At 42.4% G+C, this 26,673-nt stretch overlaps 2 protein-coding genes across 8 annotated transcripts in view; one reads left to right on the top strand and one right to left on the bottom strand.

Annotated features, from left to right (window-relative positions):
• The first annotated feature begins 741 nt into the window (after positions 1-741).
• Tcs3 (Probable tRNA N6-adenosine threonylcarbamoyltransferase Tcs3) lies at positions 742-14,402 on the top strand. Of its 2 annotated transcripts, XM_050192370.2 has the most exons (12): positions 742-1,006; positions 1,240-1,359; positions 1,483-1,584; positions 1,910-1,983; positions 4,115-4,210; positions 7,804-7,853; positions 7,921-7,999; positions 8,106-8,205; positions 8,300-8,356; positions 9,304-9,379; positions 12,308-12,406; positions 14,297-14,402. In XM_050192370.2, exons 1-12 carry the CDS (start codon positions 892-894, stop codon positions 14,334-14,336), a joined length of 1,008 nt encoding a protein of 335 aa, XP_050048327.1. In that variant the 5' UTR covers positions 742-891; the 3' UTR covers positions 14,337-14,402. The 2 variants fall into 2 exon arrangements, with proteins under 2 accessions (XP_050048327.1, XP_050048328.1); XM_050192371.2 differs by lacking the exon at positions 12,308-12,406.
• A 141-nt stretch (positions 14,403-14,543) lies between these two features.
• Positions 14,544-26,673, bottom strand: part of MYPT-75D (Myosin phosphatase targeting subunit 75D) — a 393,464-nt gene continuing 381,334 nt past the window's right edge. For all 6 annotated transcript variants that reach the window (XM_055062146.2, XM_050192350.3, XM_050192349.3 and 3 more), the window contains 2 exons: positions 21,385-21,690; positions 14,544-20,129 (listed from right to left, as the gene is read on the bottom strand). In XM_055062146.2, the coding sequence (XP_054918121.1) occupies positions 19,791-20,129; positions 21,385-21,690 (645 nt within the window). In that variant the 3' untranslated portion in view covers positions 14,544-19,790. The remainder of the gene's footprint in view (positions 20,130-21,384; positions 21,691-26,673) is intronic.

Raw genomic sequence — 26,673 nt, 5'->3', positions numbered from 1 at the left:
ACGGAAAACACTGAAACCTAAGCTTGTGTGTTGTACATTTTTTTCCTCACTTGTAAATAAACGATTTCATGACCAGATCTGTTGCTTCACTGTCTGCAATCATATTAGATTGCTTATATGAGCGTCAAAATGACATGCTACAGGTCTGCAAGAGCAGACAAAAAGTGGTTTGTAAATACGTCCAGATTTTATCAGGTAATGTCTGCAGTTTACAGGTCTTACGTCGGTACGCATAGGGTGATTGACTGCTAATCTCGAGGACGACGGTCGCATTTTCAGGGAGGCGATATGCAAGGCCCCCGTGTGCCGTATGATGTCAGTGCGCGTTAAAGAACCCGAAGTGGTCGAAATTATTCCGAAGCCCCCCACTAGCCCCTAACACCCAAAGCCAGCTCACGAAATGCGCACAGACAAAACGCGTTTGAATCTCGATACAGTGCGAACTGGGCCCGTAAAATTTCACAGGAGTAATGATGTGGGCTGACATAACATTGTTTTCATGCTAAAGATTCATTCTTTGACGCTCGCAGAAAGCGCGCGATAACCGAAACGGGCTCACTTTCACTTCGGTGGTGGAGATGCAGCCGACACGAGGCTGGCGAGGCGCTCATTTCGGCTGCGTGCTTACCCCGCCTTTTACCCCGCCTTGGTCAACAGCGCCGCCCCGCGGCATCGGTGCGCTGTGGGGTCACGTTTGCGCCGCCGGTATTCACACCTCCCCTTCTAGCCACCCTAACAGCACACAGCATTTTCGAGCGTGGCGGGGTGGCGGCGTCGTGCCACTACTGCAAGTAGAGTGTACTAGAGCGAAGTAAACCGCGAAGCGGTGCTGGAGTGTAGCAGTGCGAAGAATACAAAGTTGACTGATTGTTAATCGTTGCAGAAGTCAGCATGACTGTAGCGATCGGCTTCGAAGGGAGCGCGAACAAGTTGGGAGTTGGTATAATACGCGATGGCGAGGTTCTGTCAAATCCCCGAGTAACTTACATTACTCCACCAGGTGAAGGTATGTTGTTGATTATTTCTAAATAATTTCTTTTCTAGTGAAACGGCGTGTCATTTGTGCCAGTTATTGCCATGTTCAAATACATTCGATAATTTGGCGTGCACTATTAGTGAACCGCGAATGACATTACTCGGGTGAATCCTAAAATTCATGGATGTGAAGAGCTTGCTTATCCCGAATCCCAAACTCGCTGCTCTGGTTCTTTCTGTTGAGTAACCTTTCCGCTGTTTTAGGGTTTCAGCCGAAAGACACAGCTCTGCACCACCGAGCACACGTTTTAGACGTTCTTGAGAAAGCACTCCAAGAAGCAAACGTCACGCCAAATGAAATCGACGTTGTATGCTACACTAAAGGCAAGTTAACTGCCGCACATACATTTGAATCTTCTCCCTCAGTGACAAAAAAAAAAAAAAAAAAAAAGCGGAAAGCTATCATCTGTCTGCTACAGCTACTTGTCCTTTTTTTTTTTTTTCAAGGACCCGGTATGGGAGCTCCTCTGGTATCTGTTGCCGTGGTTGCAAGAACAGTTGCACAGCTATGGAACAAGCCAATTATAGGTGTCAACCACTGCATTGGTCGTATCCTTGCTGCGTTGTTCAAAGGATGCTGATCAGTGTTTCATTCCACAGCAATTCGTTCCTTGGAAGGTTAAAGAATATAAACTAATTACCACCTCCTTTGCCATGCAGTCTCCTTCTTCAAGTCCCGTCATTTCCTTCCTTGTTGATTATAACGGGAGTGCAAATGGGACGGTGACATACAGAAGGGAAGCACACAGGACAAGCACTTGTCCTGTGTGCTTCCATTCTGTGTGTTGCCGTCTCATTTGCGCTACCGTTAAAATGAAATCAATCAGTGCGCCCAGTTTTAAACATTTTGCTTCCTTGACGCGCTGCATTCAAGACATCGAAATGGGGCGCCTAATTACTGGAGCTTCTAACCCAGCTGTACTATACGTGAGCGGTGGCAACACTCAGGTGAACGACCTCAACAGTTCTGTCAGCATGTGCATAAATGTGCTAGTTCGCGCACATTGTGTAGAAAACAATGCAAAAGACCAGAAGAAGACACTAAGATGGGATGACCCCAGCTTGTCTAATCTTTTCTCGACTGCTCTGCAACTTGCAAAAAGAAAAAAAAGAAAACGAATTATGCTGCTGTTGATTTTTTCTTTTTTCTTTTTTGCCAACACGTCCAAAACTGCAGAAATAAAAGTAATGTAACAGGAAAATATTGTGTTTTCCTTTCTTTATTCAATTATTCAAAAAGTTTTCTAGAGTAGCTCATGCCAGATCCTTGGCAGATTTTTTCTTTCATTTTTTTTTCATAGTCACAGTTTACCACTTTATTTGCTTTTTCTGCTGACAGCTTCATCATTTATCTATTGGCATAAGCAAGAACAAGATTTTTCTAGGTAGCTTTGTCTTTATTTAAGTTATAGCGCCAATTCTAATTTTATTTCCTACGCCAGGATTAGCATTGCAGTAATTTCTTTAAGTAGACCCTGTGTCCTCGTTCAGTCTTTGTAGATTCAGCCATTGTGAATTAACTATAGAAGTTTTATTTAGAATAAAACAGTTGCAGCTGCAAGTATTCCTCCAAATTGATAATGTTTACGGCATGAAAAGAAAGTAGATGTATGACACAATACTGAAGTTTTAAAAGATGCGGTGCAGAATTAAAAATTACAACTATTGAACTCCATGTTTATGGAATGCATTTATTAAAACCTAACCTCTTGAAGAATGAAACTGAAACTGACTGTGGAAAAGCTATTATATTAAATTATTTAGGGCACTCTGAGGCTTGTAAATAATTTTTTGGGGGCTTAGAGGTCTCAAATTTTCATTTAACACAGAAATTAAGAGTCGAAAGTGCCCGTCAGTACTCCTTTAATATAGACCCTCTCTGCATGATTGCACTAGTGTCATAATTTTGATCCTTGGAAGTATCCATTAAGGGCACTTCACTTCCTTCAGTACATGCAGTGCTAGCTTCCTGGTCTCATTTACTGATAAATCTTCTTACTTCGAGCATTGTGTTCTGTTTGGGGGATAAACAATTTGGTAATGCTAATGAACGAGAAAAAAGAGGGTTTACCGAGGGGCCCGTTTTTTATTAATCATAAGAAGCCAAGAAACAATGACACCAAGGACAACACAAGTGAAATTACTTGTACTTAATAATTGAATTAAAGAAATTATAAATGAATGAAAATAACAACTTGCCGCAGGTGGGGAACGAGCCCACGTCTTCGCATTACGCATGCTTTGCTCTAACCAATTGAGCTACCTCGGTGCCGTTATTCATGTTTTTACTACTAGAACTAACCTTGGGAGTGTTAGCCAGCACCACCACTCGCACGCCATGGTGGCGGATGTGGAACATCCTTTCTGCCGCAGGTGTCACGAGTATGTGATCTTCTTGGGTGAAGGCAACTGCTCAATGAACCCACACATGCTACCTGAAGGCATCAACGTTGCCGGATTCGACACCCTCGTTATGTAATGAACGAAAAGAAAGGGGGTTAACCGAAGGGCCTGATCTTTATTAATCATAAGAAGCCAACAAACAGTGACACCAAGGACAACACAGGGGAAATTACTTGTACTTACTAATGCTACTTGGCAATGCTAAGTGAGGTGTGCAAGGTAGTGAGGAATAACAGCCACATTCATTGAAACCAAGATGCTACAAGCAAGTAGGCAGCATACATAATTGCCATAGTTTTTTCACAGTTCTAGATTTGTTGCCTAAAATCAGGTGGATGTCCTGAATGTGAAAGCAAGGATTTTATGATGGCTGTCAGTCACGCTAACTTTTTAACAAAATCTTTTTACGGTTATGCCATTGATCCCATTAAAAGTCTGCCTGGAGGGTTCACCATTGTGATTGTCAGTACATGTTTTGCAGTATTCAGAGTGCTTTAAGAACCCATATGGTTTGAGCATGACCACTTATGCCCTTCTTAAATTCTTGGTTTCAAAAGTGGTTTGGTCTCTCATTTAATGCCTGTGTTAGCAGTGTGTTGTGTTGTGAAATGGTTCTATTGACAGCATACTGGTGGTGTCAGGTCTCAGAAGTTTCGGGGGTCTTTTTCTTTTTTAGATAATAGCATACAGTGAGAAGTGCTATAGGATTTTTGGAGAGACCATTGACATTGCTGTTGGAAATTGCCTGGACAGGTTTGCAAGAGTCCTGAAAGTAAGTCAGAGAAGTGACTCACTAGCTTTCCATGCATACATTATGGAACATTTTATGTCATCTTGTGTTTGACCTGACACGACTTATAAACATGAACAGGGCTGACCTGTTGCTTCCTTCGCCAGCTGAAATTATTTTAAGAGGCGTTTAAGCTATGGCTGAGTTCACGCTTGGATCTCTTTCTCAACCTGTGAGATTTGTTCTAGTTTTGGTCTCTTATGTATTATGTAGCAGCCAAAGTGATACCACTATAAAGTCACTTCATTTCTTGCAAACAGCACTTCAATATAAGCAACAGAATACAGGATTAATCACCTGCCATCTGCTGCTAACTTGTTATTTACAATGGTTAATTCAGCCTTCCTTGTGATTTAGCTCTATTCAAATGTTACAACAAGTTGTGCCTATGCTGCCTGAGAAATTCTGTTAATTCTAACCGATTTTGCTTGTGCCACTAAGGTCAAATTAACAAAAGTCAGCTTTATAATAATTTTGTGACAATAGTTGCAGAAAAAAAGAAACAGATGGAGAACACGAAACTTAGGTATTTTACTGTGTAGTAATATTTACTGGCACTAGCACACTAACTGTTATCTTATTTGTTTATAAAGAAAGTTAGAAGTACTGAACCATAGGTATAAATTGAGGGTATTTTCTTTTGCTCAGGCACTTCGTGTCTGAGCCTGATAATTTTTTTCCCTCTAGCTCTCATATTATGTTTGTAGCATGATCCTGAATATAGCATAAAGCATGTTTCTAGGCAAAAAAAATTTCACAAATATTGTATGCTTAAGAATATGTTTATTATGCATTAAAGGGGCCCTGAAATGGTTCGGACAAATTTTGTAGACGTGTAGGGTACAGCTTAAGTAGAACATTCGCACCACAATCTAAGTGAAGCGTTACGTATTAATGGAGCTACAAGCGATTGCAAGTTACCCTCCTCCCTAGCCATGCTTTTCCTCCTCAACTCGTTCGCCGAGCCATCACGGCTAACCTCCGCCTTCACTGGTTCTGCGTCACGATGCGACATCACATCGTCCACTTCCGGTTGTTTTGGAGCCCGCCCCCGCCTGCGCAAAACCTCTCTGCTAGCCGCTTGGCCGTCGACCGCAAGCGAGAGCTATCGAAGCAGCGTGCATTGCGAGCATTCTGTCGCAGCGCCGAACGTTTCTGGTATTCCGTTAACACACTAGCGGAACGTTTCGACTGAACGGTGGAAGCATAAACTCAAGCTGATGAAGGAACTTTAGCGTAGACGTACGTGTGCTGCCTGATCGGTCTCCACAGTCCAGCCACCCGTTGTCGCAGACCTTAATCAGCCAAAGAAAGAGCTAATATTGCTCTAACCAAATGTAAAACATTTTAAACATTAACAAAGACATGTTAATGATTACATTCCTGCGAAAAATGTACACCAGCAGCAAAGAACAATAGATTTTGTTACTGCTACTGTCTTGTTGAGCTCTATGCCACCAGGTGGCTGCACCGTGCAGACCATTCACATTTGCGCTTCTGTTCATCCCATGAAACGACACGCAAGGAGACACGGCCAGGCCCTGTCCCCTTTTCGCTTGCGTTTACCCTAATACCGGACTCTCGAAACGCTATTGCATTAGTAATCTGCCGGTGTAAAGTGACAGCCGCAATCGCGCAAATCCTGGCACCGATCGGATAGCGGCAGTCCAATGCACTGCAGCCAGTCCGCTCGTCTACTGTCTTGCAGAGGGACATGATGTCACAGCTTGACATATTGCCAGTCACTACGTTTGCAGTCCACAACGCAAAAGAAGTCGAATCATAGCGCTCGCGAAAAGACAGACCGACACTGGTGGCGGAGCTCTCGTCAAAGACGGAGCACGTTGTAACACAAGCAGACGACACTTGCTGTGTGCCGGAAGTGCTTAAGTGTACTGAAAAAGTGTTCTTGTGCATTCCCTTTATGTTACTTTCTTTTTATAAAAACAAATTAACTAACATTCCAACTATTACGAGCATCATTTGTTTACCATAAAGTTGGAAAAATTATCGATCACGCGCCCTGGTCAGCCAATCGGATAGCTCGCCCCACTGACGTCATATAGGTGATTTGCGTCATATGGGTAGGGGCGGCGTAAAATTCCACCGCGCAGTGTGCTGCGATCGGCAGCGATGTGCATTTTTAAAACCTTATAATAAATTACACGCTTTACGCGGAGCACTTCGATGCGTCAATTAATGATCAGAAGGACCTACTCTAACGACTCAGTACGTTTGTAGAAAATCGTCAAAATCGTTTCAGGGTCCCTTTAACTAATATGACTAACATTGGACCATACACCTATGTTTAAGAATTTTCTTTATTAAAACAAAAAATAATACAGAGGAGTGTTAAGAGCAGTACCTTCAGTTTATGCTGTCTCAGAAGACTTGAGGTGCCAAGCCGATTAATAAAATATTATTAAATAATTACTGTTGTTCACAGAAGTAACTAAATCTTTATATATGCAGTAAAAATTTCCCACTTTTGTGACTGTTATGTAAAAGGTATTGTTACGGTATGTGTGATCACATCTGCGGAAGTGAAAAAAGAAAATAATTGAAGTGTTGGAACAAGACAAGGACACCTACTGAACAGACACCGTTTCTTTCATGACACTACAATATCATGCTTTTGGCTTGCTGTGTAAGAAAGCAACGTTTGCTATGAAGGAATTGAAGGGGTTGTGATGTTATTAATCTTTCCTGTCTGTAAAGGGGCAATGCAAAAGGTAAGTAAGCAGCTGAGTAGGGTGTGTTTAAATATGGGCTGCTATATTTCTTAACCTGGCAGCATATGGAGCACTTAATTAGGTGGATTGGCTGCAGATAGTTACTTTACAGCACATTACCTTGCCAAGCATATTGAGGAACAAAAGAAATGCAGGACTAGGTTCAATTTTCTGTGCGCCTAGGCCCACAGTGGGGATGTTCACATGTGTGTACAATCAAATGAAATCCTTTGCAACATTAAAGATATGGCAGGCATCATACTATGGACAGCCTAGCCCTGATGTGTGAATGAACTAATGCAAGCAAGTGCAGTGAAGCTTACAAGTGAGTGAGCAAGCGTGCGTGCTTGTATTTGGTAGGGGGGGGGGGGGGGTACATACTGTTTGTCATCATTCAGCTTGCTCGTTGCACGATCTGCTGCCTTTTCATGTGTGCATTCTAGCAGTGCAGCAGGTTCTTTGTCTGCCATGTAAAAAGTGTTTGTTATTGAGCTTAGTAAAATTATTTAAGATTCTTCGAAGTGGTGTAAAATGAGGCCCAGTACTTTACACATTCATATGAGGTGAATGTTTTCACAGATTTCCATGCACTTTAGGTATTATTGGTCAGTTCTTGCTAGCACTCTGCGATTGTGTAACTTTTAGGGCTATTTTGGCACTTGTAGGCACCAAACATGCATAGAATTTCACTTTTACCTTGTTTATTTCTGTCAGCTGACTTTGCGGAGAAAAGTAATACGAATTGCTACTGCAAGCGGCACGTTATACTTGTTTGGTTGCTGGTTGCAGTAAGTTTTCTGTGTCTATGTAACCTGTCCTCAACATTTTTAACCATTTTTGCAGCTCTCGAATGATCCAAGTCCTGGCTACAACATAGAGCAAATGGCAAAAAAGTAAGGCACAAGATGCATGGCTGCCTTGGGTCTAGGAATATGAACATTTGTTTTTGGCTTATCGTAGGGGCACCAAACTGGTTCCACTCCCGTATGTTGTCAAAGGCATGGACGTCTCATTTTCAGGATTGCTCTCCTTCATTGAGGTTTGCCAACCATGGTCCCTGTTTTACCATCCTGCAATTTACACAGTTTTCCAATGTCAAGTTTGTACGCCATGAGAAAATCCAAACTGTGCATACTGCATTTCAGGAGAAAGCGGAGTCTCTTTTAAGTGAGGGTCAGTGCACAGCTGAAGACCTGTGTTTTTCTTTACAAGAGACCGTCTTTGCAATGCTTGTTGAAACTACAGGTAAATGCGATCAGTAAAGCCAACATTATTTTGAGGCATATTTTTTAGGTGGTTTTTGAATGCACATTGATTTTTTCCTTCCTTCATTTTCTAGAAAGGGCCATGGCTCACACTGGTTCTGATGAAGTACTCATTGTTGGTGGAGTTGGCTGTAAGTAAGAAGCTGTGAACTTACCACATTGTGCGAGGTAGGAAAGACTGACAACAACAAAGTGCGAGGATGCGTGGTCAGACATCAGAAACCTTACGTCACTTGTGTTGAAGGTGTCGTGTACCAAGTTCCCTTGTCATGCGGGAACCACTATATCGGACAAACTGATGGGTGCCTTATGGAACATTTTCATAATGTCAGGTATAGGCGAGGAGCACTTGCTGATCGAAAAATGTGCAAGCCGTTGCTTGATAAATGTGTTGTCATAGGAAGGAGCAAAGACAGTGTAACTCAAGAAATCATTAAAGCTGAAAAGATAAATAGAGCAGGACGCACATGTGTGAGCACACCTTCTATTTTCCTCTGCAACAAAGAGAACAAAGAGCTGGCATTTCTGAGACACTGATAACGGTTGTATAAGCAATATGTCCTTCTTCGGGCTTATAAAAGTAATGTATGTGGAAAATAACATTTGTTGGAAGTTAGCACTTGTACTGTTTGTGTGTATGCGAATTTTACTGTCTCATCCTCTGCACACTATTCATTTATATTTAAGTCATGCACCAACAAGCCCAAAAAGCTATGCTCCCAAAGTACACTTGTGTTGCATGCATGTGCTATTCATTTACGGTAGCTATACATTTTCTTTTGCATGCCTTTTGTCAGCACTACAATAAACTCTCAAAAAGGCAGAACAAAGAGAGACTGAATGTTCACCAACATCTCTTTCACTGTTCAAGTATGGTTCTATATTTTTGTGCTGCTATTAAGCTGTTGACTATCTTTCATTCTTGGAAGTCTTCACTTTCAAAGGGTCTGCACAATATTCCTCAAACATAAATTGCACTTGCTTTAGAGCTACAGGACTTCTTGCATGTGTAATGTGTGCACTGAAAAAAAAAATGCAAATTAACATTTGTGCAATATTTTTTTTTCTCTGCTCCTAGGTAATAAGAGACTACAGGAAATGATGGGAATCATGGCTCAAGAACGCAATGCCAAATTATTTGCCACGGATGAGAGGTATACCTTGCATCTGTGGGCTCTGCCAATGTACAGGGTCCATTATGAAAGTAATGTGCATTTTCTGGGAAAAATAGATTTACTGACTGGACCTGTACAAATGGTTGAAATTCTTCAATATACTCTCCCCCTCCATCAATACACTTGCGCAGACGTGTCTGCCACGCCTGGAAGGCACCCTGAAAGTCCTCGACGGGAACGTCTCTCAGGAACGCTGTAACATGCTTTTGGATGTTTTCCACGGTCTCCCAATGCTTTCCTTTCAGCGCTCTCTTCAGTTGGGGAAACAAAAAGAAGTCGCACAAGCCAAGTCGGGGCTGCAAGGGGGATGAGGGACTACCGGGGTGTTGCTCCGGGCCAGGAAGTTGGTAATGATGAACGACGTTTGGCTGGGGGCATTGTCATGATGGAGCTTGACTGTGTCTTGGATGTCAGCCCTCACATGCGTGACCTGGCGTTTCAATCTCTTGAGCACCTCCAGGTAAAAGGCTGAGTTTGCAGTTTCTCCCTCCGGTACAAACTCAAAATGGACGATTCGTCGGGCGGCAAAAAAGACAATGCGCATCGTTTTTATGCGAGACTTGCTCATTTGCGCTTTCTTGGGGTGGGGGGATGATATTGTGTGCCACTCGCTGCTCTGCCTTTTCGATTCTGGGTCGTACTCGAACATCCAGGATTCGTCTCCTGTTACGACAGAGTTAAGAAAGTCCGCCTCATCTTGAATCAAATTTAACAATTCTTGACAGTGCAAAACTTGAAGTTCTTTCTGATCTTCCGTCAACACTTTCGGCACAAGCTTTGTGCAGACCTTGCGAATTTGCAGGTCCTCGGTCACTATCCCATGTAAGGAAAATGTGGACATGTGTAGGGTGTCAGCAAAGCAATTTGCTGGATGCTCAATCGACACTCGGAACGCAAAACTTCGTGCACACGATCCATGTTTTCGTCGGTTCTGGTCGTTGTTGGGCGTCCAGAACAGCGTTTGTCAGCGACCTCTTCCCGGCCCTCCTTGAACGTCTTGTGCCACCTCCCGGACTGTGACCTTGAAATAGTCGTCCTTGAAGGCCTCTTAAAGCATCTGGAATGTTTCAGTTGCATTCTTCCCAACCTTCATGCAAAACTTGATAGCGTACCGCTGTTCAAGTGAACGCTACATTGCCGTGTTAATCGCTCACACTGCTCGGAGTAAACTGGCGACCGGCTGCATTGGCAGGGCAGAACCCTCGCTATATTTCCCAAGCAGTTTTACCGTGCTGCCATGGATAGTCGCGTCATAATAAAATAAAGCGCATTACTTTCATAATGGACCCTGTATTACTATCAACTATGCGATACCAGCCCTAAAATTCGACATGTTGCTTACAGTCCCCTGCTTCCAGCAGTTCAGGGTCCACATTCTTAATAACCGTTTCTAGTAGTGCTTATCTACATTTTTATGTGATGCACAATGCTTCACATATAGCAATGCACATTTGTTCATGCTGTGATGCTTCCACCGTTTAAATTATTAATACACTCAACAACTATGGATTATGAAAAAAAAATCAACACTAGTAAGTGTGCTCCCACAGATTTTCCCACATCCACTTTCACTGGTCAATACCCTGTCAGTGTTCAACAGATACAGCTGTACACATACCGGTAAAGAAAGGATGCATGTGTCATACCGTTCAGCTAAAACAGAATGAAAACTCACTGTACAGCATTTTGGCATTTCATTATGTGAAGCACTATTAGTTTGGCCATGAATGAAGGCAGCACAAAAAATTGCTGTAGCTTTGCAGCGCTGGCTGCCCAGCATCACAGTGTACAGCAGTGACCTAACAACCAGCAGGGCGTTTGCAATAATGAGGCCAGTCAGTTCATCCAATTTACTGATAACTTAGTGGCCACTTTCATTTTGGGTCACAAATCGTAGGTCAGCCCTTTGGTTAGAGCATTTCTACAGGGAAAGAAAATGATGCTGACAAATGTACATTTAGTGAACACAGTGTAGTGTTTAGGAGTGTCTGCAGCATCAATTTTATGGCATACTATCAGCCCCAACTTAAAGTTGAATTCATTATAGAATGTGTAAGCATGACTGAATGGGGAGGTAGAAAGAAATACACACACACACAGGGGACAGCGCTGCTTTCAACTATAGATTTTTATTCTTGCACGACCGATAAATATACACTGAACAAGTGGAAACAAAAGAGACAAAAAAACATTCAGTAGTGCATATACAAAAACTGCATGTGTCGAAGGCATGATGAAAACATACACTGCAATAGTTACAGCGATAAACCAACAAATTGTATCTCGTTCAGATAACGACACTGAAGGCTTGCTTACTCACCTTTCCTCTCATTTCACAATTTCTTATGCCTCTACGATTTCCCTTGTCAACCTACTATGAGCGTTATACAAAAGAGAAGTACTTTCAAACATCAGATTGCAGCCACAATTTGGGAAATGAATGCCCAAATGGCCCAAGATTACTTTGGTGTTGTATTGATGCTCCTTCAGTCTCTGATTTGATGCATCTGCCAGTTTGACCAACATACTTTTTCATGCATACAACTCTCTGGTTAAAATTTGTAAATTGCAATATGTGCCATAAGGTGATTAGGTAAACTTAATGAGTTTTTGTTTAGTTGATTATGCATTTCAATTTTTTGTGCAAGTAATGTCCGCCTCCAACTAGACCAGCTCATGGACTAGAATTGTGCTACCTGCCACAGGCAATTTTCTTTTTAATTTGAAAGTGTTCGCTGAAACACCTGGTATATTATAAACTGCAAATGCGAAAGAAAAAAATGTCTTGTTCATACAATATGTTCAGGTAACAGCCGCAAGCTGTGTTCTTAAATATTTTTGTCGAAGTGTTTCGTTCATGAAAAACTGGCCTGTTCATCTCGTAACAGACGCACAAATTTTGTGCAGATTTTGCATCGATAATGGAGCAATGATTGCTCAAGCTGGTTGGGAAATGTTTCGATCGGGCCAAGTAACCCCCTTTGAAGAAACGACCTGCACACAACGGTAACTTATACATCATTATTTCTGACCTGTACTTGCTGGTTGCTCTGCTTAGACAGTAGTAAAAACTAAATGCGGTTTGATTATTCCACACAAGTTACAGTTTAGTGAAATTTCCAGCACTCTTGTTAGGCGGTAATGCATATAGAATAGGGGTGTGCGAGTACTTATTTTTGAGACTGAATCGAACATGAATTGAGTAGTGCCAAAGGCGAATCGAATCAAATATAGAATACTTTTTAAATTATGAATAGCTGTTATCATAATTAATATAAGGCGATGTGCACATCCCAGTAATCTGAATGTTAGCAAGTTTCTGTCGTTACATAGGTTGTTATGTGGTGTTGTTTATTATAAGCTAAAATGGAGCATTAGAAGCAAACAAGCAGTTTCTTCGCATGCACAGAGCTCTTCAGAGAGTGTGAATGATTGCTATACTTATAAAGCATGGCTACCTAAGAAACATAGCCTGCCCCACTACGCTAGTTCTCATGTTTTGTGTGTATACTGTGCCCGTGGGGGTGAAAATTTACCGCACTGTTCGTCCGACTTTGTTTATTTGGGTGCAGTTGACGTTTTGAAATATTAAGAGTATTTTAAAAAATATTCGCATTTCCAAATAGTGACTATTCGATTCAAAGACCAAATCGAATATGACACTATTCAATTTGTTATTCGAAATTTTGAAATATTCACACACCCTTAATATGGGATGAATGATGTATGCCAAGGTGGGAGCTTGGGCAAGTTGGCAATTCACAAATTTGAATAAGAACAGCATACACACAGACAACACACAACTAGAATGTGTTGCATCTGTGTGCACCATTTTTATTTGAAGAGAACATCTTTTGATGCCTGGTTGAAATAAGTTATGTTGCTGCATCAGTATCAAACCTTGCTCATCAAGTGATTTCCGGGGTTGGCATATTCAAGCAGTCGTGCGAGACAATAGCGAAACGTCACCGAGCATAAACAGGCTTCATTGGTGATCACGAAACCCAATTGGGTCCTCTTATTCTCGTAATAAAGCTTTAAATACCTTTTGTCACACCCTTGGTGGCATTGTTTGTGAACCATTGAACTTGTTATTCACCTTATTTACTTTCATAATTCTCGCACTTCCATAAAATTATCTTTTTCTTTCCTCGAGTGTAGATCACATGCTCGAAAATCGCTGCAGCAACTGTCGGTGCATGCAACCACAATCCAATCGAAACCTCAAGTTTCCGTAATTTAGTGAAGTTCCAAGTGGACAGGTAATGCCGGCGTTGTTTGTCTGTGTCACTTTGGCATAGGGCAATATAGAAGCTACATGGCTCGTTTCAAGCTGAAGTCTGGCGTCAGTGTCGATAGTGGCGATGCGGCTAGTGACGAAACAATAAGTAACGTTGGTGGCGACACAGACCCTGAATATGGCGGCCCAGAATCGCATTGTTAGTTTAGCGACTGCAGCTTCAGCTACTGTCCACTAATAAAGCGCCTTTGTAATTCCTGCTAGTGCAGACCCTCTGCTCTCGCTACAAAAGTAAGTTGCTGGGTTGTAATGTCTTTAGCTTACAGTGGCCGATGTGAGAACAGCACTTTACAGCCACTTCATTTGCCATTTTTCTGCTTAGCACCTAGAACCTTTCCTCGGAAAATTTTCCCCATGCACTTATTGCACCACCCCAACTTCGGATAAGGTTTCTGTGAAAGAAGTGCGAGAATTATGCAAGTAAATAGAGTACCAGATGTATTACTAGTGCTAGCAGCAGTACATAGGTGGCATCTTTGCTAGTATTTGCTAGAAATTTCTTCAATTGTGTACCCCAACTCAGTGGCATAAAGCTACACATTGGTATGTTAATTCAACCAAACTGTTACCTTATGCATTTTTCATGTCTCTTTCAGGTATCGAACTGATGAAGTTGAGGTGTCATGGAGAGACTGAGTTTATCTTGTATGATAGGTACTTTGAAAGCCTTGTTTTAATAAACACAAACTGTTTACTACAGAAGTTAAACTATTACAGTATGTTTGCCTGCACAAAAGCACCATTTTAAGTGTGGCAGGATAGGATCTGGATAGAGATTATTTCCATGAAGCTCAACTATGAATTCAGAAAAGAGATGTAAAGAGAAAATAATACCACAACAAACAGTATTCCCAGGTTTTATTCATGGCCTTCTAAAGAGAAGAAAGTGCACAAGTTACAGAAACACTCTGCTACAGCTGCACAGCAGAGTACATGCCGAAAGGAAAAAAATCCATATCGGCTGGAGAGCTGGTCAAGAATTCACAGAAAATTAACACAGTTGCTGTAATCGTCACCGACACAATATGAGCTGCCAGCCCATTTTAAAAGGCTCCAATCAGCCTAAAATTTTTCGTGTTTCTGTCACACTGCTGTGCAATACGTAATCAGGAACACGTCTGACGATGCTTGACAGCAACTGCTTAAAATTAGATACACCCGGTTACATTTGAGGTGGTAGCCATAACTACCACCGGCTGATTGCAACATGGCAGTTTTACAGTGGATTCTGTTGACTGTTGCTACGTTGGCAACAATTGTGTGTCACTGTCACAGCAGCTTGAAGACTTCCAGTTTGTTGGCAACACAATCCGATGAATACTCCCAAACAGTGCATGCAGCAATGTACAAAGATACGCTCATGCACAGACTGTTAGCTAAAAGGACGTCAATATGTGTGCAGATCAAACAAGCTTGTCGCATCACACAGTCTAGACATTAAGCTGATTGGTACCAGCTGGCTATGGGTGCTTGCAGCAAGGCAGTGATTTACTGCACTTGAAAGGCCACTACTTAGGGCAGTGCAGTCATCAGAAATGACACTGTCTTTGACAAGTACGCACTAGTACAAACCGCAGCACAACTACTGCCTTATGTAACCAGCCCAAAAGTACCACCAGCAAGATGCCAAAAAGGACCCACACTATGCCTGCAGATGAATATTTGTTTCTGGCCTTTATGAACTTGGTGGTTAAAACTTGTTGGCACCAACCAGGATGGCATCTCAAGAAGCTTTGGCTAGACCTGGTGATACTTCAAACACCCAAACTGGAATGCTGCTAACATGCTCAGACTAATTGTCACTAGGCTCATCTTTTGGTAGCATAGGCATAACGATGTCATCGCAGACATATATGCCACAAAAAATAATTGTATATGTGTTCAACATTTTCATCAAATAGTGTGCCCTTCCTACGGTGTTTCTTTTCTGCGAACAGACGGGGAAAAACATCACTCGGATGAAGAAATTTTTTCCCTTGCAACAAAAGCAAAAAACAATTTGCCCAAGAACAATGTATCTGAAAACAAAAAAAACATTCTGGTTTCTATTTGGCAGCCTTTCACAATCCTGGGCATGTCTGTCTGGTGGAATGATGAAGTTTCTTATTTTAAAATATAATGCTTACGACTGCCGCACTAGACATCAAAATGCAGCATAAACACAACAAAACAAGGTTTATATCTATAACACTACAGAGCATGCAGCTTATCTGCTGTTTGGCTATATTTATACATTTTACACAGAAAAGAAATGCTGGCAAAAAAACGCCAGGAGGATTGAAAAAAGAAAGAGGGTTATTCAGGCCAGCACATACCGGGGAAACAGTCATCCTAAATTATGGAGAGCCACACTTTGTGGTAAAAGATTTCAGCAGTAAACCCATCTAACTCTATACAGCTGTCAAGAGACAGGTCAACAAGGTGCAGTGTTCACAACATTCTGCATCTCTTACAATGGTCCCACTGAGGACAAGACACTTCACAGCTCCAACATTCTCAAAGAATTGAAGCTTAGTGAAGCAAACAAGCAATAACTTGTCACCCACACAGTTCTCCGTAGAAGTATGTTCAGAGTTGCAATTAAAATTGACCTACAGCGTACAACTCTACATTTAGTCAACATGAGTAAGATAATGGCTGGCTAGCTAGTAGTGCCGACTGTACACAATAGATGAAAGGACCAGTTAAAACACTACTACTAAACACATTCATGGAAAATATGCGGCAGCATAGGGTACATGTGTGTATTTTTGAAGCTCAAACCAGCCCCTACATATCATGTGCGTTAAAGCGAAGCACTTAGCTCTGAAATGCCCACTGAAGTGCCATTTGAAGCAAAAATGACCCATTCATTACTTTAAAATTAAAAAAGAATTTGCCACCGAAGTACAAACTTTGTGCGTTCAATTATGCTAGTGTTAGGTTATTGTTCTTTAGCTGTCACATGTTTAATAATTTTCCTATGTCAGAAATGCCCCAGCTTCGTCATCATCTGAAACAAGACTGAAGGGCACAAAGGCTCTGAACAAGCCATACTCTTTAGTGCCTCTTATACCTGTCCTGAAACACAGCTGCTCACTGACTTCAAAGGTCTCAATAATCAATAATCAATAATCTTTCACAGTGCAGACAAGATTTACTCTTATTTAAAAGAAAATGTTCTAACTACTTTAGAAATGGAGTTCCAAAGCAGAAAATTAATGTTTGAGATACACTAGGATTACTACAAATGCTACATCCCCAACTTGCACGATTAATGAACACTGGCATCGGCCTGAACAAGCTAGTACCCGCAACAGAGGAAGCCATCCACTATAATGTTTGCCACACACAATTTCATCAATCAACACTGTACAGGCTATTCTCTTCCAATCACACAGTGTACGTCATCTAGAGCACTGGGCAGTTAACGTGAAACTTTGTATACTGCAGCACCATACATGTATTGGCAATCTGTCTATAAACAAAGGAGTCTGAAAGGGGCACGAAAGAGAACTATTAAAAGTTGCACTTCTGTAATGGTAAGTATGTCAGACTTACTATAATTTAATGCTTGCATAGCAAGCCAGGAAATATGTACAGACACACACAAAAAAAATGTTTATGTGTGTAACAACACTAGCTTGAAGTTCCTGTTCCCATGATGTCAAATTATGACAGTGGCTGCTGGGTGATAGTCAATTACCCACATTGGAGGATTAAACTGCATTCCAATGCAATCAAAACTCGCGAGCTGTAGCTGTTGGGAACTCTTCCTATATGAATGCATAAAAATGGTAAACATCCATGAAAATGCCACGAGATACATGACATCACATTGGCATCACAATTTGAGTACAATATTCAAAAAGTAAAAGCTTGAATTTTTTTTCACTCTACCTATCAATACAAAGTTTCAAAACAAAACTAGCTTAAATCTTTATATAGTGTTAGACGAGTTTGTTAATTTGCTCTTGCCAAGTGCATTATGGATAGAGGCTACTGTTTAGAATGGCAACGTCTAGAAAACCAAGGTAAAATGGGTTATACATATTGCAGATTGGTAGAAATATTTATGTGCAGTGTAGTGAGGACTTGTCATGTGGCATAAGCATGTGGACCAGAGAAAGTGCAACAGCCCCATTTTTCTTTTCTACATACTTGTATATGAAACAAGATGCTGCATTTACACTATAAAGTAGAACCTCATTACTACACTTCTTAGAGGAGCACGTAAACAAATATTGAATGGTTTCAGGAATATGTAACATCCAAGAACATTTGTGGCAATTGTACAAATGAGGCAAAAAGTTACTCTTACACAGAACTTTACTTTAAGTTTGGTAGAAAGCAAATTAACTATTGCAAACCCATTACGTAAAGCTTGCTTTTGCTACTTGGCAGTTAGATTTAACATTTTCGGAGCAGTTGTAGCAATGAATTGCACTAAATGAAGCTTACGATTTCCATCTTGCATGTGTGTCAAAGAACAATAACAGCCTCTTTTTAAGCACACAGTTCTTTCTTCAGTTTCCGCACAGCTGTGTATATCAAAGTAGCTGCGCAAGGTATCGAAGGTCACAATAGTGACGGTTAATGCAAGCACCACTGATTGATTATGCCATGTCAGTGGCATAATCACGTTTTTGGACATAACCGGGAAGCTAATATGCATTACCCTATGGTAACTAAATGGAACCAGCATTTTCAGAGCGTAAGAGCAGGGAATACATAACATACCGGAATGTATCAACGAGGTTCTACTTGCATTCCGATTGGAAGCCAAACAGAGAATGTCTCGAGATAATCTCAGTACTTCTGTTCAGGCGCGATGTCATTAGCTGCATATGCATTAATAAACCCCCATGTAAAGAAAAAATGGTGGTGGCCATGTCAACAACATGCCGTAATGCAAAGTGAAAAGTCATTGTGACACCTTGTCTGAACTGTGAATTCATCTACGTGCAACAGGACCAAAGTAGTTCCACTGCCTACTTTGACAGAAAAAGCCTTTTCATTGTAAAACATACCATATTAAATGCATTTTCGCTGCTGTACAAAACAAATTCACTTTCCAGTCACTTGTAAAGCTGCAACAACCACTTGAACTTTAACATCAAGCTTGGCAACAAGACAGTGTTTAACCAATTCCTTTGCAATAAAACAGCTGTAAAGGCCACAGGCAAGACTGCAGCAGCATTATATTACTTTTATGGAATGGTTCACTAGTCGAAGGTAGTGTTGGTACCTACAGGATGCAGAACCTGTGAAATCCACAAAATTTGCAGTCCCAATTTCATTTTCACTCTGCTCTAGTATGTGCAACCAACACTCTTTTACAGGCTGTGTGCCCAAGCTGTGGTAAAGTTCACTTCTTTCATAGAAAATGTCCTAATAATTTTTTGGTGCTGTTAGTTTGTTTAAACTTTCGATATGTGGAAAGTTCAGATGCCTGCTATATAATCTTATTATAAGGTACAGTGTAAAGAAAAGCTTCACTCTAATGCAGACATGATTTCCAAAAACAATCGCACACTACTGCTGGCAAAAAACTTAACCACTCACTATGGCTTGAATATACCGCATATATGTCCCTTTGAGCATCTCCGGTACAAATCCACTCGTTGTAAAAATGTGCTGGTACAAGGAGCACACAATGAACTGAAGCAAAAATAAATTGTCCATTGGCACATTTACCTGTCCTTTGGACTTAATTCACTGAATGTCCTTTACGTTTTGTTTACATGAAAGCCCATCACAAAATGCCAAAAAATTTGGACAGTGGCTTTCATCGTATTAGGCTGCCTGGAATTACAACAACCTCTAGAAGGAAAAGTATAAGCATTTTTCTGGACAACACGTCGTGTATCATATATTGGCACATGCGCACCTGGGGTAACCTATCACTAGCCTCTCTATCTAACCGGAACCATTACCCACCATGAAGCTCACTGCGGTCGCGAGCACAAGCACTGTGTTTCGCGTCATCGCAACGTCGAAAATGTTGAGGAGTGCAAATGCTTTTGCAAGTGCATTGTTTGAAAACCCAAAGGTAAATATCTTTTTTTTTTTCCTTTTTTTTTTCTTTTCTTCGTTGTCCTTTTGGCATCATCACATGAGGGCACAACAGTCCTTACGGTGCGGCTCACCCACTATCTCTGAAGGATCGCTACGAAAACGCCGAAGGGACGTCGATGGTGATGGAGGAGCTTCATAGCTCGGTTTTCGAACAGTGGCACTGAAATGGTGCTGGTGTCCATTCTGTCCAAGTGCTGTGGCAGATGCTGCCATTTTGCCGACTATTTCCTGTTGCTGTGAGGCAGACAGTGTGAGGGAGCCACGACTGTTTCGAAGGTCGGCCCTGTGTTTCTTCAAGTCTGAGAGCGTTCCATTCTGAGGCGAGAAGCCTACAGATGCTTGTTGAGTGTTCACGGTCACGTGGATTTCCACCTGCATTGCAAAATGGCATTCTAATGCTTTAGCTACCTTCATCGGACAGCTATGGATTAAATGCACAAATTTTGGTTTTTCACAGACAGTCAACATATACGAAAGTTGCACATTCAATGGACACTAAAGGCAAACAATAAGCAAGCTAGACTACTAAGATACTCCCATGGAACAGCAAATGGCATTTTCCAAGGAGGGAGCTCAGATAAACAAAGGCGATGGAAAAATGAAGCAAAAGAAGGGTAGCTACGGCACCTTTGAATTCTCATGGTAGCCAACATCAGAGGCTCTGATGTACCATGTACAGAGCGAAGGACGAGGACTAAGATGGCACATACTATGCTGTGTGTATTGTCTCTCTTAGTCCTTGTCCTTTGTACTGCACATAGTTTTAATTATGAATAACCAACCTGCTCAAGCCTTCGACCCTTGTTAGCTTCATTTCTGGTCAGAACCAGTTAATTGACGATTCAGAACAAATTAAATACCACTTCAAGATAAAAGGAAAGGCAGCTCAGTGACATCTGTAAACCCCAATTTCTCAAGTGAATATTCAACTCTATGCTCTTCCTTTACTCCACCGAGTTGAGCACACTGCCACCCCTTGACCAAAAGTGAAACTGTGCTTCTCAAGAATTTCCGTGGAGTGTTAACGAAGAGCAGTGACCACTTCTGTCAAGGAGAGGGGCTGCTATCTACTTCCCTCGAGTTGAGGTGGAGTGTTGAGTGGAGGAACATTCTAGAGTACAGAGTAAGCTTCTCACACAGAAAAAGCACTTGCAGATATGCAAGGTATATAAAATTTTATGGCACTACATGCATTTTTTCTAATGCAGCCACAGTGAGAAGCTGGAAATGGTCCGTCAGTCATTTCCGTTACACTGATGACAATGGCAGAGTCGTCGCCATCGTCAAATCATTGTCATTATCATGTCATTCTCAGGCCACCTCCTCATCCTCTGCTGCACCCTTGCCATAGGGTGAATAAAAAGAGAACTTTGGCCACCACTCAATTGCTCATCCGGCAGACATTCCAAACCCCAGCTAATCTGCGGCTGCTCCAAGAATTTGCACTTATTGATAAAGCAGGCTACGAAGTAGTAGCAGGCCAAGTAGTACTAGTATAGTATATTATTTACCACAGCTGTAGTAACATCACTTCCTTTTGGCAATGGCTCACGTACCCAATGCTTAAGAATAGCATCAGGAGTGCAAGCTCAAACTCAGCATGCCTACAAGCAATGTAAATACACACCTTGACTGCCTCCGCAGCGCCCCCCTGGTGCCTTGCCGGCATTGGCGAGACCTCAGAATACGACGGCGGGGGCATCGGGGCTAGTGACCCCAATGACCCTGGGTCAGCCACTCCTTCCAAGCCACAACGATTCGGGGAACTTGCTGCCCCTGCCACTTCCACAGCAGTGGTTGGAGGGGCCAATGACAGTGGCACAGATGAGACTGTGTTGGCCGGTCGCTCGCTATCGCTGCCAGGGCTTGTCAGTGAGCCAGAGTCACCATTCATGACATCACCTTCAGACTTCCTCCTCACCGCTTCTTCATCCTGTCCCAGAGAGACAAAGAAAGAAATACACTTGACCCGGTTCAAGGCCAAAGTGGAGATATGTCATGGCTACAGGAGCACTGGACTGCTTTTACAGAAGGTCCAAAGTATAGAACTTTGCTTCATCGGTAATTTTAGCAGCAAAAGAGTGGCGCATAATGAATTATGAACTGCATGGCGGGCCTAGCAATATACTTTACACTACATGAAGTAAACTGAGTCAACTGCGCACCATTATGAATTTTTAAAATAAAATATTGTTCTTGCATAACTTTTCCAAGTGATCACAATGTTAGTTTATGAGTCAAATTACAAGTATTTACCTTTCACTTAAGTAAAGACTATGGTACGTGTTGCCTTGATTCAATGGTACCATGTTAGTAGCCTCCCTTGGCAACACAGCATTAATCTGTTTAGCATATGCTATTGCATCATTACCTAGTCGGTCATCATTCCTTATGAACTTCATTATAGGGAGAAATTATTTCGAAGCAACTTGGTTATAAATTATAGATTTGTTCAAGTTTTACAGTTAACTCCCTCTGGCCACACTTGGTGCTGATCCTGTCCGCTCCTTCCCTACAGCCACTACTTAGTTTCTAGGCACCTTAAAGAGCACTCAAACAAAATTATTGCCTTGTTTTAGTTCTTTAATGGATAGCCACCAACCCAGTAATAGCATAAAGTTCTAGTACCTCAAGATTGCAACAAATACAGTAAACCCTCATTAACTCGAAACTCTGGTAGCTTGAAACATCGGTTAAGCAGAAATTTTTTTTTTCGCCTGTGGTTTCAGCCCATGTGTTCATCACCTCTCATCTCAAAAAGCTTTCGCGCCGGACTCCGGATATCTCGATTTTGAAAATATCAGGAAAAAGGCAACGGGGCAACGTCGCTTGCAGTCGTTTTTGACCCGGTGGCATCGCTAACTGCCAGACACCGCGCTGAGCTGCGCTCCCAGCTTATCATTCCCTCTTTGTTGTCTATCACCACTCGCGTGCACTTGCTTGCTGCCACTTTGTTGTGGCCTCACACAGCAGCTGTGAACTGGGAGTTCATGTTTTCCTTTTTCTCTAGGCTGCCTTCCTGTTCTCCTCGCTCGCTGTAAAGCAAGTAGAACATCGAGGCACCCCATTTCCCCCCCTCTCATATAGGACGCTGTCAGTAACAATCAACATGGTCACTGCAATACCTTGGGCCAGATGATGGGCACTTTTGAGCAGGCGCGATCAGCGCATGATCGAGAGATGCCAGCATGCGAGTCCACTGCATTTCAGCGAGATTGCCGCTTGATAAAGACACTTGCTTCATGCTTGCGCGACAGTGAGGTGTAAATTCCACGTCACTCGCGGGCGTCTGCTAATTGCGTGACAACATTTTGCACCCTCTGGTTGTTTTGGGTTTCGAAGTAAAATCGTCTGGAATTCATTACTATGCAGAAAGTAGCAGCATCAGCTTTCTACATGTCTGAAAATGGTTATGCTAGGACAAATGGCTTCAAATATTGGATTAGGATCAATCGCCATGACTCTTTGCCAAGCATTCTGTCTTAGCACAGTGCTAGTACCCTATTCTCCTTCATGCCCACTACCCCAACCAGACGACCAGTTCCTGTCCTCCTGTAAGCTTTACGGGAAACCGGGAGACTTTCTTCACGTCCTCCTCACATGGCCCTACCTTCACACAAGCTCCAGCTCCAACCACACGGAATCATACTTGGAGACTCTTCTAGCCAGCTCGGTTGCTACAGACCAGCGTCGGATCATCGCCAATGCCCTGAAGCGGATAGCCCTCCAAGGGCTCTCCTTTGCTCTATAAGGATGGCCCTCTAAGGGCTGCCTCATGCCATATAAGGGGTCTTTTGCACCCCCCCCCCCTTGCACTTGTTTGGCAATACCTGTTTTCGCTACCACCACCAGTGCCCCTAGACAGCAATGTCTCTGGTCCCGATGCACACAGAAGTGACCGAAAAAATATTACCCTACTCGCGGACAACGTTCTGTGGCAATAAAAGGAACGCTACGGAGCCAACGCGCACACAAACAAGACCGCTTCTGAAGTAAGTCCCATATTTTCAACCACATTAGTTTAAGCTACAGAAGAGAAATCATAAACATCTTATTTAGAAAAGCAAAATAAGACCAAATACACCACTGTATGTTGACTTATTTTGCGGCTTCTACATTCTGCATTTGACAGCAACAGCGAAACCGTCACACGTGGAAGCTGCGTCGATTCAGCATCTGTTCCGAGAAACTAAAAGCACCGCCAAACACTGCCGGACTACTTGGCGCGCGTATCATAGGTGCAGAAACTCCACCCCTGTAGCTTTCCTTTCATTGCCACAGAAAGTTGGCCGCGAGTATAGCGGTATTTTGTAAAGGCTGCATGTTGTCTATGCGCAATCAGTGGGATTCTATTTTCATGGTTTTGCTTAACTCAAAACCCCACTTATCTCAGGAAGTTTTCCAGGTCTTTACAGCTTCGAGTTAACGCGGGTTTAGTGTAATTAATGTCATTACCCTTTAATGTGCCCAGTCCAGAACACATGCCGAGTGTAGCGTGGCTCAGACATCAAGCAGGAGGCTGCTTACATCAGGGAAACCGCAGGTGGTGGTGGTGGTCGCACAGTACCATGCACGACTGATGTGTGCACCTACACAGTGACTGTGCTGAAAGCTGCACGGTCACTGTGTAGTATCTCACTGAGCATTCAATGAGATAAGAGGTGAAAGGGACCCCTGAATTTGTGGGATAGTGACAACAGAGGGCCACACTTATCCAATGCCGAATTTGGAGTAGTCTGCAGTATGAAGATGAATGAAAATGCCGATTTGGTGGTGCAGCTTTTGGCAACACAAACAGTCCTTCAACCACTGCACCAGGCTGACCGATGCATGCTTGAGTTATTTACAACACCACGTGGCTACCACCTCCAAATTTCTTTGGTTTATCTAGTCTTCTACCTCATGTTCAAAGCCATGCTGCACTTGGTGCACATATTGAAATAGTCGCATTAAAAAGTGCTGTAATTTATATGTTGTGCTTTCGAGGAATTGATGTTTCTTATGGTAGCTATGGACCTAAAAAAGAAAAACCAAAGATTTTTGCGGCAACACACCTTCAATATCAACAAACCAGTGGACACGCTGCTTCCTTTGACCTCTAGAATCAAGTCACGCTGCATAGTTATAACAACATGGAGGGACTAGCAAGGAAACAAACATGCACCAAATTTAGCATAAATTACCCAGTTGAATGTTCTATTTTCTCTGTGTAGGCATAGTACATCTGGGATCCCGCGACAAGCGATATAGACAGAAGAAACAAAAAACAAGCCTGGACAAAAAGCTGGAAACTTGGCCTAGTAAATCAAGACATGGAATAATACCTACATCCCACCATAAAATTACACTACATCCATAAGTACTGTATCCGTTTTTTTTTTTTTCGGAATTTTTCGGCAGTGCATTTTATGGAACAGTGCGACTTATTTACATTTTTTTTTTTTTTTTCGGAAGAAAACTCCCGTCAAAATCAGATTGGATGCTATGGCCACACGAAGCGCACTGGCTTCAACTCCTCTGGCAGTTGCTATGGGTTGTGTGCGCACTATGGAGGTACCAGGTTCCTCTCGTGATCGAGTTGCCGAGCACCGTTGCGAGAAGACTTAGCAGCAACATAAGCGGCGGCAGGCCGACCACAAGTCGACTGACTCTGAAGTTGTCACATCTGCAGATCGCTTTCAAGATACGGCGTGCACCACTGCGCAAACTACGCAGTTGCTACCAGAGTACAAGCCACCCCTTCCCCCCTCCCCTCCCTCCCGAGCTGCCTTCCCGCTTTCCTCCCTAGTGCACGATTCGGCTCACCGTCATACGCTGCTCCTTGTACATACAGCATACGGTGCGCGGGGATGATTTATAGAGTGAGTTCTTTGCAGAATATATCGGAGCAGTTACAAAGATGTGAGAAAATTGGTAGAGGGGTCACAAGAAATGATCGAAGACTAATTGAAGTGCACCACAGAGGCAATGGAGAAACTAAACCAATAGCCATATGAAAAAAAAAAAAGTTTTGAAGTTGATTAGGACCAGAATGTTCAAGAGGACATGCTAAGATGTAGTATGTGGTGAAAATTTCAAGTCCCAAAGGGAGATGTACAAGACATTAAAGTGTTACGGGGGCTACTAAGATGCTTTGTAAAACAGCGAAAATGCTAACATTGTTCCAATGTACACACGGTGCTTTTAGTATGAAAGAATGCACAAGTGTGCAGCCTATGATCTGCAGCAGTCGCTATGGTGCCACCACTGGGTGACTGCAAGAAGCTTTACAGATGCTAGCAGCAACTCGAGGTGCCGCTTTGAACTTTTTTTAACTGGACTGTAGCAATGGCTTGTCATTTGCAGTTCTGGCTGCTGATTGCTGGTGCTAGAAGCTGTTGAGCCTATCTTAGTCGCCTGTTGCCTGCTGGTGAGTCGACAAGGAGTGCAAGTCACATAACTGTGCGTTCCCTTTCATAAAGGCTCTGTGTACATACACGGGAAGAAAGATTTGAAGCTGAAACTTTGCACAAGTATCTCTATGAGCCAACATGCACACTGAGAATGGAAAAAATTTGGAATATTTAGTAAGCACGTTATTCAGAGCAGGGTGTACTCAGCAGCAGCAGCAGAGGATAGAACACATGAGCAGTACATATTGCAAGAAAGAAATCCAAAGGGTGCTGTGTGGCGCAGTGGCGTGATCCTCTTTAGTAAGACATGTGAAAGCTTCCCTGCTCTCTCACAAATGATTCTGCCAAGTACCATAAGTTTGCTAGGAGTGCTCATTACTGCAGTTTGCAGTTAATTAGGTTAAGGGAACCAAACAGTCACTGGTGTCTATGAGGTCCTTTTTTCACTCAGTTGTCTCACTTCAGCTGTTCAGTACATGGGAAGAAGGCGAAAAGCTTGACAGTGAGCAATTTATCACAGATAT

Source organism: Dermacentor andersoni, chromosome 1 (genome assembly GCF_023375885.2).
Source record: "Dermacentor andersoni chromosome 1, qqDerAnde1_hic_scaffold, whole genome shotgun sequence".
NCBI classification, from domain to species: Eukaryota; Metazoa; Arthropoda; class Arachnida; order Ixodida; family Ixodidae; genus Dermacentor; species Dermacentor andersoni.
This window is presented reverse-complemented; position numbering and strand designations above follow the sequence as displayed.